The sequence below is a fragment of the Microcebus murinus genome, chromosome 4 (genome assembly GCF_040939455.1).
Source record: "Microcebus murinus isolate Inina chromosome 4, M.murinus_Inina_mat1.0, whole genome shotgun sequence".
NCBI lineage: Eukaryota > Metazoa > Chordata > Mammalia > Primates > Cheirogaleidae > Microcebus > Microcebus murinus.
In genome coordinates this window covers 103,694,063-103,710,731 of record NC_134107.1, presented here as the reverse complement: position 1 = coordinate 103,710,731, position 16,669 = coordinate 103,694,063, and the positions used below count along the sequence as shown (strand labels likewise).

The following is a 16,669-nucleotide window of genomic DNA, read 5'->3' as shown; positions in this document are numbered from 1 at the left end:
CGGGGAGGATGACGGGGAATCTGACAGAGAGTGTCTAAGACACGGCTCACAATCGTATGAAGGACACCACCTTCACCACATCAGTGCTTATAAGCCAAAAGGGAGACACAACCCCAATGTCCATCAACTGCGAATGAATAAACAAAATGTGGTACATCCATATAATGGAATATTATTCAGCCACAAAACGGAACGAAGTTCTGATAGGACATGGATGAACCTTGAAAACATTGTGCTAAATGAGAAAAGCCAGACAAAAAAAATCCACACGTTATGATTCCATTCATGTGAAAAGTACAGGATGGCAGATCCTTAGAGACTTAAAGTGGACTGGCGGTTGCTAGGGCATGGGGAGTGATGGCTAATGGGTACAGGATTGCTTTTTGGAGTGATGAAAACATTCTAGAATCAGATGGAGGTGATGATTGCAACACTTTGTAAATATACTAAAAGCCATTGAGTTGTACAGTGTAAAGGGGTGGATTTTATGGTATGTGAATTATGTTTCAATTTTAAAAGTCATCCAGAGAAGGCCCTGGGTGCCCTTGTACACTCAGCTTTTGTGTCTAAATCGGAGTGCATTCTGGGGCCCTGGGGCAGGGCCCTCAGCTCTGCGTGGCTGGGTGGTGGCTGGCAGAGTGCCACTAGATGCCACACCAGGCTGATGAATGTGACGGATGGGGCAGGGGAGAGGTCATAAGGCAGTGTCACCGTGAGATCTGAAAACTGAGGCCGGGCATATATGATTTCTGCTTCTTTCCCAGGACGGGGCTCTGTGGCTCAGTGAAGATTTGGGGTCCCCTTTGCTTTGCCTAGACTTTGCATGGGAGCAAAAAGATGTCTGTGGTTTCTTGGTTAATGTGGAAGCAGTAGAACCGAGTGGGTAACAGATTAGAGCCTTGAGTTGCACCGATCTATGTTCAAATCCCATGCAACCTTACCAGCCATGTGACCTTGCAAAATGTTACCTTCTTTGTGTCTCAGTTTCGTCATTGGTAATGTGAGGATAATAGTAGTACCCATCTCCGAGGGTGGCTGTGTGGGATACATGTGATGCTGCATTCAAGCGCTTAGCAGAGACTCTGGCACGCTGTAGTGGGTGACACAGGAGTGGCTCCTTAGGTGGATGGCGGGGCCTGCTGGGGCCCAGGTTCCTCTCCAGGATCTCCTTGCACATAGAGAATATTCTGTAAAGCTGCTCATGTACATGGGTGGAGCAGCACAGGGAACTGTCATGTTTTTGGATGAAAATGAGCAGGATCACCCGGCAGGTCAGGATGACACTGGGATCTGGAGCAGAGGGGGTGGGGGCAGAAGCTGGGAGGAAGAATAGCGCCTCGCCACCCTCCATGGGGAGGACCCTCTGCAGGGCCTCTCGCCCGACCTGGGTTTGCGATAGAATGATTGCTTCCAGCAGGGATTTAGCCTCTTTCAGCCAAAACCCAATAGCAAGAAAATGTCACTGGATTCTTTAGGGACTCAGAAGCAAGCAGCTAATGGATGAAACCATCCCAATCTCACTGCAGCCTAACAGCAAAAAGGCTCTGGGATTTCACCTCCGTCTCAGGAGCTTTCTATCATCTGAATACATTTCCGTAGCTGCTAGTGCCACAGAACGGTGGAAATGACAAGAGGCCTCAGACACAGGACAAAAGGAAGCAAAGAATACTAACTTCTGCCTGAGGGAAAGAAGACAACAGGAAAATCTAGTATTTACTATAGAAGTTTTCATAACCGATCTCTATGTAGCCACGTTTGCACCATGCAAGGCTCTCTCCATTTCCTCTGCAAGCCATGAGAACTGCTGTCTGGGACTCTGAGTGCTCGAGATAAGTAGGCCACCTTGCGGAATGTCCCTCAGCCCAGCTATCTGCTCCTCTGGAAGTCAGCAGTGTATCCAGACTGGTTTATGCCAACGTACTATTGTAATTATGTATGGTTTATCTACGTTCTATTGTAATTATGGAATTTAATGAACTATTCTATAAACCAATGAAATATGAGTGCAAAAAGAAGAGTTATTGTTGCTAAGAAAACTAAGTAGAAAGCTTTCAAAAGACCCAAGACCCAAATTTAAAAGCTTAAAAATGCTGCATAGTTAGAGATTAGATGAGACAAATGTGAAGGATTGGAATACATAAACCTAAAGATCCTGTAGACAGATTAGTTCCCAAATGTCAAAGTTCTTATTCCACTCTAAATAAAGATGGAGTTTATAGATGTTACATGATAGCAGATGTTTATACAAGTAAAATGACAAACATTAATTGGAAAAAGACCTTGGCCCTATATCAAAAGATTAGCAAATGAATATATACAGTATGTATATCTTCTAAATTAACATAAGATGTATCTTTTGAATGACTGTTCCTTTTTTAAACCAACTTTTCCAATTAACCAACCAACAAACTAGTTGTCCCCACTGTACCAGATGTGAGAACATCTACTGAGGTCTGTCCTAACTTCATACTGTTTCTATTCTCTTTTTCCTAAAACTGAGCACCTACTCTCTGCCCAACACGGTGCTCCCACAGAGTTGTCTTTCTAAAGAACCACAGTCTCAGAGTTGTCCCTCAGAGTGATGATGGAAACCACAAGTGGCATTTAAAGTGGTCCAGTAAGTTTGGGAGAAGCGTCAAACTTTACCCTTACCCCCTTGCAAATTCTCCCTGCCCCCTCATACGCTAAGAATAAAGAAACAGGCTAAATCTTGTATAACCCAGATTTGCCCAAACTTATTTCACCATGAAACCCCTTTTTGGGAATAGCACCTAGTGATTCTTGCAAAGGTATATACCTTGGGAATCAATGCTGTTGAGCTCACAGAAGAATACAATGCATGAACCCTATTCTTGAGAAATGTGTAATAGATTCAGAGACATAAGACAGACACTCATGTAAACACACAGAACAGGTAAGCAACCTATTAGACAGTGTATCTGAAGGCCAAGTAACAGTATAATCCGTAGATGTTATAGATCAAAACAACAGATCAGCCATCTACCTCTAATGTTCACAGTTTGGGCCTCAGCCTCAAAAGTTTGTTCTTGGTCCACTGTTCTAGACAGTTCAAAGGGAACTTATTTCTTAAGTGCTGCATGCCAGGCCTGGCTCTTTTTATATGCTACCTCATTTATTTTCACAATCATGGGAAATGAGTATTATTTTCTTTTTTCAGAGAAATAGAATCAGAGTAATCATGCAGCTAGTGGCAGGTCCTCAATTCCTGCCCCGATCTGTTTGGCTTCAGAGCCTGTTTTCTTCCCACTGTGCCCAGTGACCAACAGCCTTTATAGCCTTATTCCTGGGCTGGGGCTTTGAGGCGTGTGTCCCTACGTGGATGGATACCCAGGCTGCTCTGGTGCAGCCCAGGCCGTGTGGCCCAGGCCTGGCCTGCGGAGGGTGGCGCGGTATGCTTGTTTCCCTGGAGGATCCTGGACTTCTCCCCATCTCTTCCACCCCTCAGTCCAGAAGTTCCGAGTTCTGACTTTAGAGGCCCCGTGTCTGCTATGATGAGTGAGGCACCCATGGCACCTGCATCTGAGCACACTCCTGAGCTGAAGAGGACGGCCGGCGGGGGAAGGGTGCAGGGGGGGGGGGCTGCATGTAGGCAGAAAGCTCTTCCTCATGCTTCTCGGCAAGTCCTCTACATTGTCCCAGGTCCTTTTTGCAGAGCCACCCTTGGTCCTCCCTTCCTTCCTCCGTTGTGCTCATCTACTATCTCCTCCCTCTTCACCTCTCCCTCCTTCTGCCTTCCCAGGTCCGGGGGTGGGGTGGGGTGGGGGGGAGGTGACCATGGAGTGGAAAGACAAGCCCCTGAGCCTGGAGGGAGGCTGGCAAGGAAGAGGGGGAGAGGGAGGATGTGAGCTGAAGTCCGAGGTGACAGCCCAGGCACAGTAATGAGGGACAGGAGCTGGGTGACCTTCCTGCGTCAGGCTAAAGACTCTCAGGGGTGAGTAGCAGGTGGCGGGTGGAAGACGGCTGAGGGGGAGCCCACAGGCTGGGCGGGTGGGCGTCAGTGAGAGGGTGCTGGCCTGGATGCCCCGGCTCCTGGACAAAGAATTTGTCTTATAGCTTCCTCTCTCTCCTACACTTGCCTTTTCTGCACCCCAGAAGTGAGGCTGTAGGTGTGTTCACATCAGCCTTCAAAACTGCATAGGGGTAGAAGCGGGGAAGCACCTCAGTGTGCACGGCCTTTGCAATCCTTTCATCACGTCCTCACAATCTTCACAAGAAGTGAGTGCGGCCAGGTTATAGCGTGACAGGTAAGCCTAGATTTGAACCCAGGGCTGGCTGCCTCAAAAGCCCATGAGCTTTCCACCACACCCACGACCCTACAGTTGGACACCGGCCCACCACAAGGAATGCAGCCAGATTTAGCTCCGTGGGGCTGCAGGAGGGGGCTGTGCCGCTCCGGCCTTGGTTGGGACAGGCCAGTGCGCAAAAGATGGATCCTGCCCTAGGGAGCCCCTCCTCCCACGGGGGGCTGGGACCTGTAGCATGGACACTGGGCTCATGGGGCCACCAAGTACATCTGAGCCCACTGGCTGTCTGACACTTTGGGAAACCAGAACAGGCAGACACCTGGGCATCTCCACGATGAGCTCCAGCTAGTACATGGAGCTGCTCCTTAGAGGCCTGAGGCTGGACACGCCCTGGTCCCCTGGCTTCACCACCCAGGCTGGAGGGTCTTTCCGGCCTCCTCTCCTCACCTCAGCCCTCACTCAGCCTTCCAGCCCCTCCTCTCCAGATTAGCTTTCTGTTTTGAAAACTCTAGGTTTCCAAACTAGGCAGTGCTTTCATTCAGCAAAGCCCTGGGGCAACCCCAAGTCCCTAGAGCTGAGCAGACACTTGGGGAGAGGCAGGGGCCTGGCCCTGGCCCCACATGTGTTGCCTGTGCCCTGGTTGCACGGGACAAGCACTTCCGAGTCAGACTCCCTAAGACCACAGTCAGTCCTGTCACCACTGAAGTCTGAGAACCACTGCCCAGGCCCGGTCCCTGTGGCTTCTGGGGGCTTTTGCACTTCAAATTATGGGCTATTGAGTGACTGATTAATTTCTGTGACCCATTTGATTTCTTTCCTTCTTTCTGAAGAAGGATTTCCCCTTATTCCTGGTTCTTTCCACAGTTGTCTGACCAATGCCCACAGTCCTGTGGCACTTGTGTTGCATCTGTATATACACACTAGTATGCCAGGCCGGGAGCTTGCAGACTGCTGGCAGTCCTCTTGTGGTCACAGAAACTACCCCCACCCAGGGAAAACGCACGCACGCGCGTGTGCACACACACACACACACACACACACACACTCAGCACGGGCACTGTCGTTGCCTTTCTTCCTTTATCCCTACAGCCCTTGGAACTGGTGCTAAGCGATTACGAATGTGAAGTCCTTCCTGACATTCAACCAAAGGCTTGTCTTTTGCAACTAACACTGCACACGCGCGCATACACACACACACACACACACACACACACACGGCGACTATCATGCGTGCGCACACCAGGCACTTCAGCAACACTCCGTTTAAACCTGAGGCAGTGTGCCATTTCACAAAACGCGACTGAGGCTTCTGAAAGCAACTATCCTGCGTCCTGTAGCTGAGCTGGTGACAGGAGGAGCCGAGATTCCAGCCTCGGCCGCCCCTCCAGAGTCAGTGCTCTCCACCCCCCTCCCCTGCACTGCTCAGCTTCCCAGCCGCGAGGACTTCAGGCTGCGGCCTCGGCAGCCTTAGCGCGTTCTTGCACGGGAGGGGCGGTGTGGGCACGGCTGCGGGCAGGAGGGGCTCTGGACAAGTAGCCACCCGCACGGAACCTAACCCTGTTCACGAAACAGTGTGGAGCACTCGCCCAGTGCTTAACTCGCTCGCTTTAGGGCGTTTGCCCCCATTGCCTCCTTTGTTGTCACCGTGTGAGGCAGTAGCAGCAGCAGGTACTAGAGAAAGCCTCCCCCGGCCTGGCCTCTAGAGGGCGTCCCCACCAGAGAGCGCTCCCTGCGGCCGCCCCCTGCGGGTTCGGAGACAGCGGCAGAGCCTGGCGCCCACTCGCCGGGCCATTCGTGCCCCGCGCCAAGACTCCGCAGCCCCAAGGCACACACACTCACCATGAGATGCTGGAAGAGCCAAGAACGCATTATATTGGTGGCATGCTTGGGCAAGACTCCTCGTTTGTTCTTGGACTTCTTATCCTCATTGTCCAGGAGGGAGGTGAGGTCAAGGTTAACCTTCAGGGCACGTGGAGAAAAAATCAGCATCAGCAGGCTGTGAGGCTGGGCTAGGGACCTGTTGCCATGGTGACGGACGGCAGGCTGCTTGCGCTGCCAACCCCTTACCCAGCCCCTTCTCAGGGCCCAGGACGGGTCACGCCCTTCCCTCTCACCCCACACCAGCCCCTCAGAAAAAGGGATGAGGCTTGGCTAGGGGAGAGGGTAAGAAGGACAGGGGAGGAGAGGTGGGGGAGGGAGAGGAAACAGGGCCATGCAGAGTAGATATGAACGTGCCATAGCCATCCAGGCCTTGTTGGCATTTCTGTGGCACTTTACAGTTTGCAAAGCACTTTCATGTCCATCGCCATGGCTCACCCTCACAGCAGCCCTGTGGGGGGCAGGGCTGTGTGCAGTCGGTACTAAGCCCCCTCTTATCAATGGGGACTCTGAGGCTCAGGGGGTGAGGTGACTTATCCGGGATCACAGAGTTGAGGTCAGATTTCAGGCTCTGACTTCAGACCTTTCTATTCTCCCTTTTGTGTGCTCTTGGTGCCACTGAGGTACACAGCCGCTAGGGCTGGAGACCAGGCATAGGAAGGAAGTGCGGGATCCTTTGATGTGACCCCAGGAGGCAGCACAATCCCAGGAGCTGATAAAACCTTTCCAAGACCCAGCTTCTTATCTGTAGTAGTAGGGGAGATGATACCCCTTAGAGAAATAATGAGGATGAAATGAGTGGCCTGTGTAAAAAGTGCCTGGCAGATAAGAAGCAATTAAGATCGCCCTGCCCCACACCATGCATGTGTGCACACCTACACACACTCACCTGTGTGTTCTGGATCTGGATGGCTCCCTGGGGGATTGCTTGGGTGACCACCTGACCCTGGGAGGTTACCATGGTAACCGGTTGGTATAAGGCTCCACCTGAGGAGACAACCAGTTTTTGGGTCCCCTGCCGTGGGGGTGGGTAGGAGTGAGGGCAGGTAGGGTTCCCTCGGCACTCACAGGCAGACCCTCTATGCCAGAGCCCTCGGGTAACAAGGCGTGGTTCTCCCACTTGTAGGGGAGGCGTGGGTGGGGGTGTGTCCAGAGCTGAGAGCAGAGCCTCTGGTGGGAACTGTGTGGGGGAAGGGACAGTAGCCTTACTTGGTCTTTGGGGGGCTTATGAGAATTTGACCCAAACTTGTTCCAAATCATCACAATTGGGTCTTGGTGCTCCCATCCATAAACCTGCAGAACCCTTTAGTCAAGAAACTGAGCTGGGAGCCGCTCTCTGGGCAGAGGACAACCCCCACCCCTGGATTCCCTTCAGGGCCACCCTTTCTCCTCCCAGGGTGTTCCCCACAATCCCCAGCACCCCGTTCCCTGCACCGACCTGACACGACTTGTGAGTTGACGGTTGTCATGGCGATGTTGCCCTGCTGGAGCGCTGAGGCTGGGACCACAATCCCCTGGGGGTTATTGGAGACTCCAGACATGGAATTGGGGGAATTCTGCAGGAGGTCCTGGCAGTGAGGGAGGCGTGGTTGGTGACAATGTCACCGAGAACTTAGATGCTACAACCCCAAAGTCCTCCTCTCCCCTTTCCTCTTCCTGCCTTCCCTCCCTCATCCTTCCTGCTCCTCCCCTGACCCAAATCTGAAGGCAGGTCTCATGGCTTCCTAGAAAGAGTGAATAAGAAGGCTCAATATTAAAAAAAAAAAGCCAAAAAAACAAAACCAAAAAACAGTCATCCATATAACCATTCCATTCCCCTGCAAACTTGAGACACAACTTATCCTATATGCCAGCGGTCTCTACCCTGGCTACCCTTTGCAATCTCCAATACCGATGCTGATGCCGATGCCTGGGTTCCAGCCCCAGAGATTCTAACTTGGTTAGTCAGGGGTGTGTCCTGGGCGCTGGGAGTTTAAAAGCTCCCCAGGTGATTCTAACGTGCAGCCAGGCCCAAGAACCTGGCCACACCTGGCCAGCACCTATGCAACCTGCAGACACCAAAACTCCCCTCCCCAGCCCCCCCCATCTCTATACACCTCCATCACGGCGCTTGCTCCACCAGGCTCATGCACAAACAGCCACCAGAGTTTACCTTTGCACCCTTAGCACCTAGCTCAGGATCCTAAAACACTCGTTAAAAAAACCATAAAGCTGTCCTCGCATAACTTCATAACCTGTCTTCTAAGGGCATCTTATATGAGCCTCTGCCACCTTCAGCACATGGCATCGATTCTTTTCTCTGCCTCAGGCTCCCAACACAGAACTCCGCTGGAGAAGACTGCCCTTTGCTCCACGTTGCCAGTCAGCAGACGATCTTTGCTGTTGGCTTTGGGGTAGCCAAGGCAGCTGAGAAGACACCTTTTTCTGGCACCCTGCTCCCCTCACCATTCCCATTTAACAGTTGGGTCAGGAAGTCCCTGGATTCGATGAAGGACCTCCAAGGAGGAGTAACAGGCCCTCCTCCTTTCTGGGGAGCCTGCACTTGGCGGCTGGGTGTTAGGAGGGAGTTTGTGAGGAAGGAACGGGATGTGTGAGAGGCCATTGTCTCCAGGTTTGGAAGGGGCCTCAGGAGATCGGACTGGGTTCCCGAGCCCCTCCCAACCACGGCTCCTCGTCCGAAAATGGGGTTTGAAACAGTCAACAAGTCTGATGGCTGTTTAGGTGACATTCCCTCGCTCAAATGCTGGAATCATAAGGCATGAGCTACAAAGATCCAGAGACAGGGAAATAGTTGAGAAAACAGATGAAATGGGGGAGGGGGAAGAAGGCCCCCAGCTTCCTAGCTCTTGTTTTAGGACTTGAAGAAGCTCGGGTCTTGAGCCTCCAGGGAGAGCTTAAGGTTTGGAGCAAGGAGAAACCTGTGTCTGGAGGAAAGCTTGAGCCACTGACTGCCTACCTGTAGCAACAGACAAAGGAAAAGTGTCACAGCCCTAGGGGACAGCCATGGTGAGTCTCCTCCCAGACTCTGGCACCATGGAAATTGGCAGAGCCTCTCAGGAAGTGGAAGTCGGCTCTGATTTATACATCTCACTCAATTCAGCTGATTAAATCCCTGTTGGCGTCTCCTCCAGAGCGGCCTTTCCCCCTGCTGGACTGCCTCTGGCCCGGAGCTGGAGGAGTGTCCTATAAATAAGCAGCACTAGGGGAGCGGAGCCAGGCTCTCCCTCCTCCACCCACCTGCTGCACGCACGGGGCCTCGGTCTGGCTGCTGGGTGGGTGGGAGGAGGAGGCCTCGCTTCTATTCCTGGCTCGCCTCTGCCGCTGTGACCTTGGGGAAGGGAGAGGGCAGCTCTTGCCTTGGCTTCCCCTTTCTGAGGCTGTGTGAGAGCCTCCCCGCCCGGGAGTTTTATCCTTTGAGCAGAACTCTCCGCCTTCCTGTGCATGCACTTGAAGTCTACAACGGACTGTGACACGCAAAGCCTAGAAACTGGAAGAGCCCCTAAAAGCCACATATCCCAACTCCCCGAGGTATAAATAAGGCACTGAAGTCTGGGGACCCCTGTGACTTGCCCCACACCACACAGCCAGCTAGCAGCAATAGGGCTAGAACACAGTTCTCTTTCACCCACAAGTGCCCAGCGCACACATCGTGCCAGCTGCAAGGTGCACCTTGAATCACGGGCATTGAATAAACAGTCAAGGTGAACAGATAAAAGCAACTAAAATCCAGAAGTCCAGAAGCAGCATGGCTGCCAGAGGAAAGATGATCAGTTTGGGAGTCAGTCATGACCCTTCCGTGGGCCCCATCTCCTTATTTATAAAATGCGTCTGGCCCAGGGCTGACCCCCCAGAGCCCTCAAAGCGGAAGTTTTCAGCTATGAGGCTGCTCCCTGGTTGAGCTGCCCTTGTTCCAACACCACTGTGAGCCATTCTCACAGGATGTAAGCCAGTACTGATGCTGTCTGAAGCTGAAGCAAATTGGGCAGGTGCATTTCATAGAGAAGGGGGTACCTCCATGCCACCCCCCCCAAAACCATTGGAAGTGACTTTTCAATAATTTCTTATTTGGAATCATCTGTGCTGTGGTGCTACTCTTTTGGTAGGAATATTTGAGAATTTCAAGTATAAAAAAAAAAGTAGTCTTGGATTTTCTTCACCCCAAAAAAGTATCCAGCAAAGTTAGGAAAATACAAGCAAAGTCAGTAAAAATAAATACAAAATATATTCCTTGGTATTCAACCAACACACAGTGTTGACTGGCCAAAGGCAGGAGGGCGAGCTACCACCTGGATGCCTCATCTGCTCACTCAAACTTTGGCGGGTTCTCTACCTGTGGCTTGGATATCCTCCATGCCAACTTACTGGGTTTGGGTAACTAAAGGCGACTGATGCATTGGGTCAGATCCTTCTCTTCCCTCTCCCTCTCCCCATTCTCTGGGTCTTTGGCTGGAAGGTGCTGAGAGGCAGCCAAACTTTACCAGCAAAGGAATGGAATAAAAATCTTCAGATATTTATTCAGAGCCCACGGGCAGGGCCAGGCTGGCAACTTCTTAGCTGGGGCAAGAAAGAGTAAGCACAACTTTGGCATCCCTGAGGGCTGGGGAAATGATATCCATCCCTTACATCTGCAAACAGGAGCAGTCCCACAAACCTGCCTGAGCACTGGGAGTTTTAAAGACACAGATTCTCAGGGCTGTTGAATCAGACTCTCAGCAATCTATATTTTTATAAACCTCCCTCAGACGGTTCCAAAAGATCAGATGGGTCTGAAAACTACCTATTCACCATGTACACTAAGTATTAGAAAGCATTCTTTCACCATGCTATTTCATTTTAATTTCACCATCCATTTTTGGGGTCAGCAAGAGAGAGGTTGATTATTCCATATGCTTGAAGAGGAACTGAGTTCCAGAGAATGGAGGTGACATCCCAGAGTCAATTAGCTGTGCCTCAAACCTGACTCTGAGTATAGCATAGGACGGGCGCTCACAGAGAAAGTATGTGCTCTGGGGTCAGACAGGCTCCAAGGCAAGCACAGTGCCTGGCACTTTTAGCCGTCCCATAATTTATTTCCCACTTCCTTTGGCTAAGGTCACTCAACTAGGGAGTGGCCCAGATGGGATTTAAAAACCAGTCCTAGAAGTCCTCAGAGCCACTTGGGCTCTTTACTTAGCAACAGAAGAGATTCAGCTGGGGTTGCACGTGCAGCCAGAGTGGTGCAAACTAGCCACACGCCCCCTCCATTCCTGCCCCCTGCCTAAGATGCTCCTGGGCCAAGCCCCAGGGTCCCGGGTGTGGTCTGTGGCTCAGGCTAGCTCGGGGCCTGCACGCGCCTGCGATTTCCAGTCGGGCCTCAGTCTCCAGCTCCGTGGAAGGGAGGCCCAGGAGCTCTGACTGCCTGGGGACAGTCTACAGGCCTCTTCTGAGGCGGCAGCGCAAGCCCCCTGGGGAGCACATGCCGTCTAAGCACACAGCATCATTAGCTTCTCCGTGCGGATTACCCGGCTCCAAACCCAGCGGACGCTGCTCTGTCTAGACCCAGTCCAGGCTCCTCAGCGCCCAGAGGCGAGAAGCACATTCGGAACGGTTCTGGTGACGTTTTCCAGCACCCGGAGCCTCTCATCCCTGCCTGAGCTGCCCAGGAGCGGGCGCTGAGAGCTGGCGGTCCATCCGCCTCGTTCCACCCGGAGCACGGCCGCGCCGCCCCGCTTGGACCCTGGGGATGGGACGGAACCCGCAAGCTGGGCTCGGCAGGCGTCCTCGGGAGCCGCCCCCTCGCGCGGCGCTCGCTCGAGACGCGGAGACAAAGAGCGAGCCTCACAAAGGCCAGGGCAAGGTGGGTGGCGGGCCGGGACGGCCGCGAGCTGGCGCCTCCCGAGCGCCCCCCGCCGGCCAGCCGCGGCACCCTGGCCGCGCGGCCCGCACGCGCTCGCGCCAGACCCGGTGGCCGCCGGGGCGGCTTCGCTCCGAGCCTCTCTTTGGAGCACGGGCAAAGATGGCTCGTTCGAAAGGAAGGCCTCACTGAGAGCCGGCGAGACGCGGCGGGATGGCTTCTAGGAGCGGAGGGAGGGAGGGCGCACGTGAACTGACGGCGGCCCCCCGTGGTATTGTGCCCGTCGGAAGCGCCGCCTGCCCTGCGAGCCACCCTTCTGCACTGTTAATAGGGGGAGGGCTCAAGTTGCCCAGGAAGACTTAATTTCCACTCAAGGAAGAAATTCCTGCAAGAAGCCGTGACAGGACGAAGACATGAAGGAGTGAAGGGAAGAAATAACAGAAAAGTTCCCCTTTAAATTATTTTGAAACAGGTGGAATTTTTTATCTTGCAAGGATGCCTGTGAAACAGGGCAATGAACTGGATGGCCTTGCGAAGGTCCTCCCAGCTGGGGACTGTAGAAAACCCAATGCCATTCCCTAGGATTTATTGTGTGGGAAGGACGTGGGGGGAGGGAGTGCTGAGCCGGGCCGCAGCCGTCTGCCATCCTCCCCCTGGCCACTAGGGGTCTCTGCTGACCCACCAGCTCAGAGCACGCTCCCCAAAGCCTCCCAGGAGGTGGATGGGGGGAGGTTAACTTGCCTGCGGTGGGGGTTGGCTCTGAGTGCTTTACTTCTGGAAATCTTGTCCTGACCTACCCAGGGCAGGGCCATGGCCTATCCTCTGACTCTTCAGTGCTTCCCGTCTGCCTCACATACTGGCCACACAGCAGACGGTTCTTTCTTTTACGGATATCTTCTTTCCCTAGCTTGATTGCAGGTTTTTTGAGGGAAAGAGAGGTCTCTCTTTGAATTCTGCAAAACTGCCTAGCACAATGTTAGTGCATGGTAGACGCTCGATAAATGTGTGGTCTGGCTGGCCTTTGGCCTGGGATGGGGGTTGTATTCTTGTGTGTGTGTTTGTGTGTATGCAGGCTTTAGGGGTGTGGGGAGGTTGCCTCTGTCCTCAGCTACCCCTTCCCAGCAGTGTCCCTCCATTCTGGCAGAGCCAGGGTCCTGTCTAAGACTGAGAAAAGCTGGTTTCCCAAACTCAGGGAAGCCAAGCACATGTAAACAAGCCACCTAATCCTGTCCTTGTTCCACTCCTGTTGGGGGCTTTAGTCTCAAGGGAAAGGCAGTCCTGGCCTGCAGGGACAAGCAGCAGCTGCTGCTCTTAAGGAACATTCCTTCTCAAAAGAGGGAAGCGCTCAGGTTTCACTAGCCTGGCGGGAAGCTGCCCTTTTGGTCTCCTGGCCCCCTGGCTGGAGGGCTGCAGGCTGGGAACCGGCAGAAGGACAGCTTTAATGCCCATGGCAGGAACTAGGCAGCATGAACTCAACTGTTTGCCACTTCAGCCTGGGGGTGTCCCTTTTCCATCTAAATGGTGATCCTTCCAGGGCAGGTCACTCTCCTTGCCCCCACCCAGCCCTAAAACCCACTGGTGGAGTCATTAGGATGCTTGGCCACTGGGCTGAGGTGATTGTCCCAACCCCCCCACCACCCCTGCCACTCTTGAAAATGCAAAACTCCTTGTAGGCAAGTGTCACCCTTCCCCAGGAGGGATGCACTGACAAGTCCCCTTCCTATTCTGTTAGGGAGCTACAGAGCTGAAGAGCCATATCTGGCCTGCTACGCCAGCCTCTCAGAATTATGTTCACTTTGTACCTCTCTTCTCCCTACTTTCAATCTATCTGCAAATCCAAATTCTTGCTTCCCAGAAATTGGCTTCTTCCTCTCTAGCCCCTAAATTCCTGACCTATAGTTAGGTAGGGCCATTCCTTCCACCCAAGACCCAGGACCCCTGGTTCTCCTTCCTATGTGTCACAAAAAACTATCACCATATAGCAAGAAGAACATTGGCTCTGGAGTTATCCATCTAGATTCTGCCACTTACTGGGTATGTGACCTTGAGCCAGTGTCTAAACTTCTTTCAGCTTCTCTTTCCTTAGCTGTAAAATGGAGAAAATAATGTGCACCTTACAGCCTTGTTGTGAAGAGTTAATTAGATAACATGCATAAAGCACCTAGGATATGCCATGTTTGAGACAGAGAGGAGCTCAATAACTGTCACTGTCTGCCTTCGGCCAGTTCTTCTTTGAGCAGGTCAGGACATGGCTACTCAATTGACTTATCTCTAATGTGTCTTTAGCCCTGACCCCCTCGTCTACATTCTCCATTATCTTTAAAATCTTTAGCAGTTGGCCACGACCATCAGCCTCAAAGCATAACCCCCACAAATTTGCCTGCAAGATGCTCCATCATCGCATGTTGAGGCCAAGGACTGTGTTGCACCCATTTTTATATCCTTGGAACTCAGCAGGCTCAAGAGGTGCTCGAATAGATATATGGTGCATGGTATGAATGTATGCACAATGATGGTATGAATGGATGCATGGGGTATGGTATGAATGATTGGATGCATGGGGGATGGTATGAATGGATGCATGGGGCCTGGTGTGACTGGATGGATGCATGGGGCCTGGTGTGACTGGATGGATGCATGGGGCATGGTGTGACTGGATGGATGCATGGTGCATGACTGGATACATGGTGCAGGGTATGAATGGATGCCCCACTCTCCACCTCATCTCCTTCCCTGGAGGGATTCTAACAGGCACTCTGTTCCTTGCCTTCTCCCAGCCTTCTCACTACACAGAGAATGGGCACTTTTAGAGCTGTCAAATAGTCTGCCAAGTCTCCCCAAGCCTGCCAGAGATGCCCTTCCCCTAGGAAGTCCTCTGAAGGCCAGTGAATCTGCAACTTCTCGAGTCACGGTGGGCAAAATTCCTCTGCTGGCCTCTCAAATCCACACTGAGGCTTATTTAGCAGGAACGGGATCTGGGCAGGAACAGGTTCTGGCCATGAAGGTGTGCAGTGCAGGCTGGGTCTGGGGCCTGGGCTCTGCCTGGGGAGGACGAAGGATACTGAGTGGTGAGCATGTGGCCCAATCCAGACCGCTCCCCACAGCTCCTCCCCGCGTCTCTTTGGCTGCTCCTTTCCTCAGTGCTCTTCATACTGCACGTGCTAGGGCTGACATAACTTGTCTAGATCTTCAGGTGCAACTCACAGCTCCCTGCCACTGAGAGCAGAGCTCCTCCTGGACTATTCACTTGTGTTTGTTCTCATGGACCTAGCACAGTGCACACAGTACTCCAAATGCTTGACGACTGAATGAGAACATGGCCAGTCCCATCTGCCTGGAAGAGAGCTGAGGCTTAAATGTCCATGGAGAAAGAGGGACAAATATCAGGTCAAATGAATACTTGAGTGAGGTGGAGTTAGGTCCCCTGCAGTGGGATGGTTTAGTTCGTGCCCTGTAGGAAGGACAGGAGAAGCCAGAGATGGAGTGTAGAACGAGTCTCCTTGCCAAGGATGCAGCCCCTGCAAGAAGCCTGGGCTCTGAAGGGTATGGAAGCCTGTGTGTCACTGGGTGCTGCAGGACAGGATGGGTTCCTGGGGAGGTGGGAAGAATGGGCTGTGGCCCAAGTCCTTGGAACTATGTTTTAGTTCTCCTGCTTGTTGGAGCAGACTCCCCTACTTCCCACCTGCATCCTGCCTCCACAGAGCAGACTCACACTCAGAAACGGAAGGCCAAGCGGGGAACACGCTCAACCCCCAAAGCTGGATGGAGGACCGGTGAGGCACCTGGGAGTAGGGGTACTAGTCCGAGAACAAAAATGTCTCCCACTTTGCAACACGAGGCTGGATGATTAGCACACGAGAGAACCATGAGCCAGCAGTTTGCAACAAAGCTGGCAGGCAGCTGGAATGTTGATCCGGAGGATCATGTTCCAGAAGGGAGACACCCCTCCCCAGGCCAGGCTGGCGCTCAGTACGGCTATTTCAGGCTGGGGGGGATTAAGGTTGAACCATGACGAGCACGCGTGTGCGCGCGCACACGACCCCAGCGCTCCTTTTCTCTCCCCTCTCCCATGCTGACTCCTGTGCCATGAACCCGAGACTCGGGTGCACTGAAAGTTCCTGGTCCCTGCTCCTTTGCAGCCCTGGGTCTCTCCCTCCTGGGAGAGCTGTGCAAGCCCCCACCCCTACCAGACCAGGGAATGTGGGTGGGGACAGCACATGGCAAGCCCCTACTGACCCCTCCTCCATGTGCCCCAGACTGTACAGCACCACATGTCTTCCTGTGACTTTCTCCATCTCACTATTGCTGCCATTCCTCCCATTTCTCTTTCTGCCTCTTTCTCGGGACCATCTCTCTTTCTCTTGGTTTGTGTGTCTCCCTGTCTCTTTTCCTCCAATTCTTCAGCCTGTCTCTACTTCACTCCTGAATGTTGGTCCTCTATATTTGTCTTTGTTTCCTTTCATCTTTCCTCCTATATTTCTCCTTTGGCTTCTACTTGCCCTCCCCCTGCAACTCCCCCCCCCCCCCGCATTGCATTAGTTCTTCCAACAAATACTTACTGGCCATTTGTCATGCACAAGATTTTGTGGCAGCCACTGCTGGGATTATAAGAGAAAGTGCAACAAGACTCTGAAGGAATGAGTCTATTTCAAGAGAATATCAGCAAGCGGAAGCCTGGGCAGCTGTTTCTAAA

The 16,669-nt window shown here is 52.7% G+C and overlaps 1 protein-coding gene across 4 annotated transcripts in view; it reads right to left on the bottom strand.

Moving 5' to 3' along the window:
• The window catches only part of PKNOX2 (PBX/knotted 1 homeobox 2), a 254,005-nt gene that overhangs the window by 13,830 nt on the left and 223,506 nt on the right, over positions 1-16,669 (bottom strand). For 3 of the 4 annotated variants that reach the window (XM_076002622.1, XM_076002623.1, XM_076002624.1), the window contains 3 exons: positions 7,582-7,711; positions 7,033-7,130; positions 6,105-6,224 (listed from right to left, as the gene is read on the bottom strand). The exons of the other annotated variant lie outside the window; for it this stretch is intronic. In XM_076002622.1, the coding sequence (XP_075858737.1) occupies positions 6,105-6,224; positions 7,033-7,130; positions 7,582-7,711 (348 nt within the window). The remainder of the gene's footprint in view (positions 1-6,104; positions 6,225-7,032; positions 7,131-7,581; positions 7,712-16,669) is intronic. 4 annotated transcript variants of the gene reach the window in all.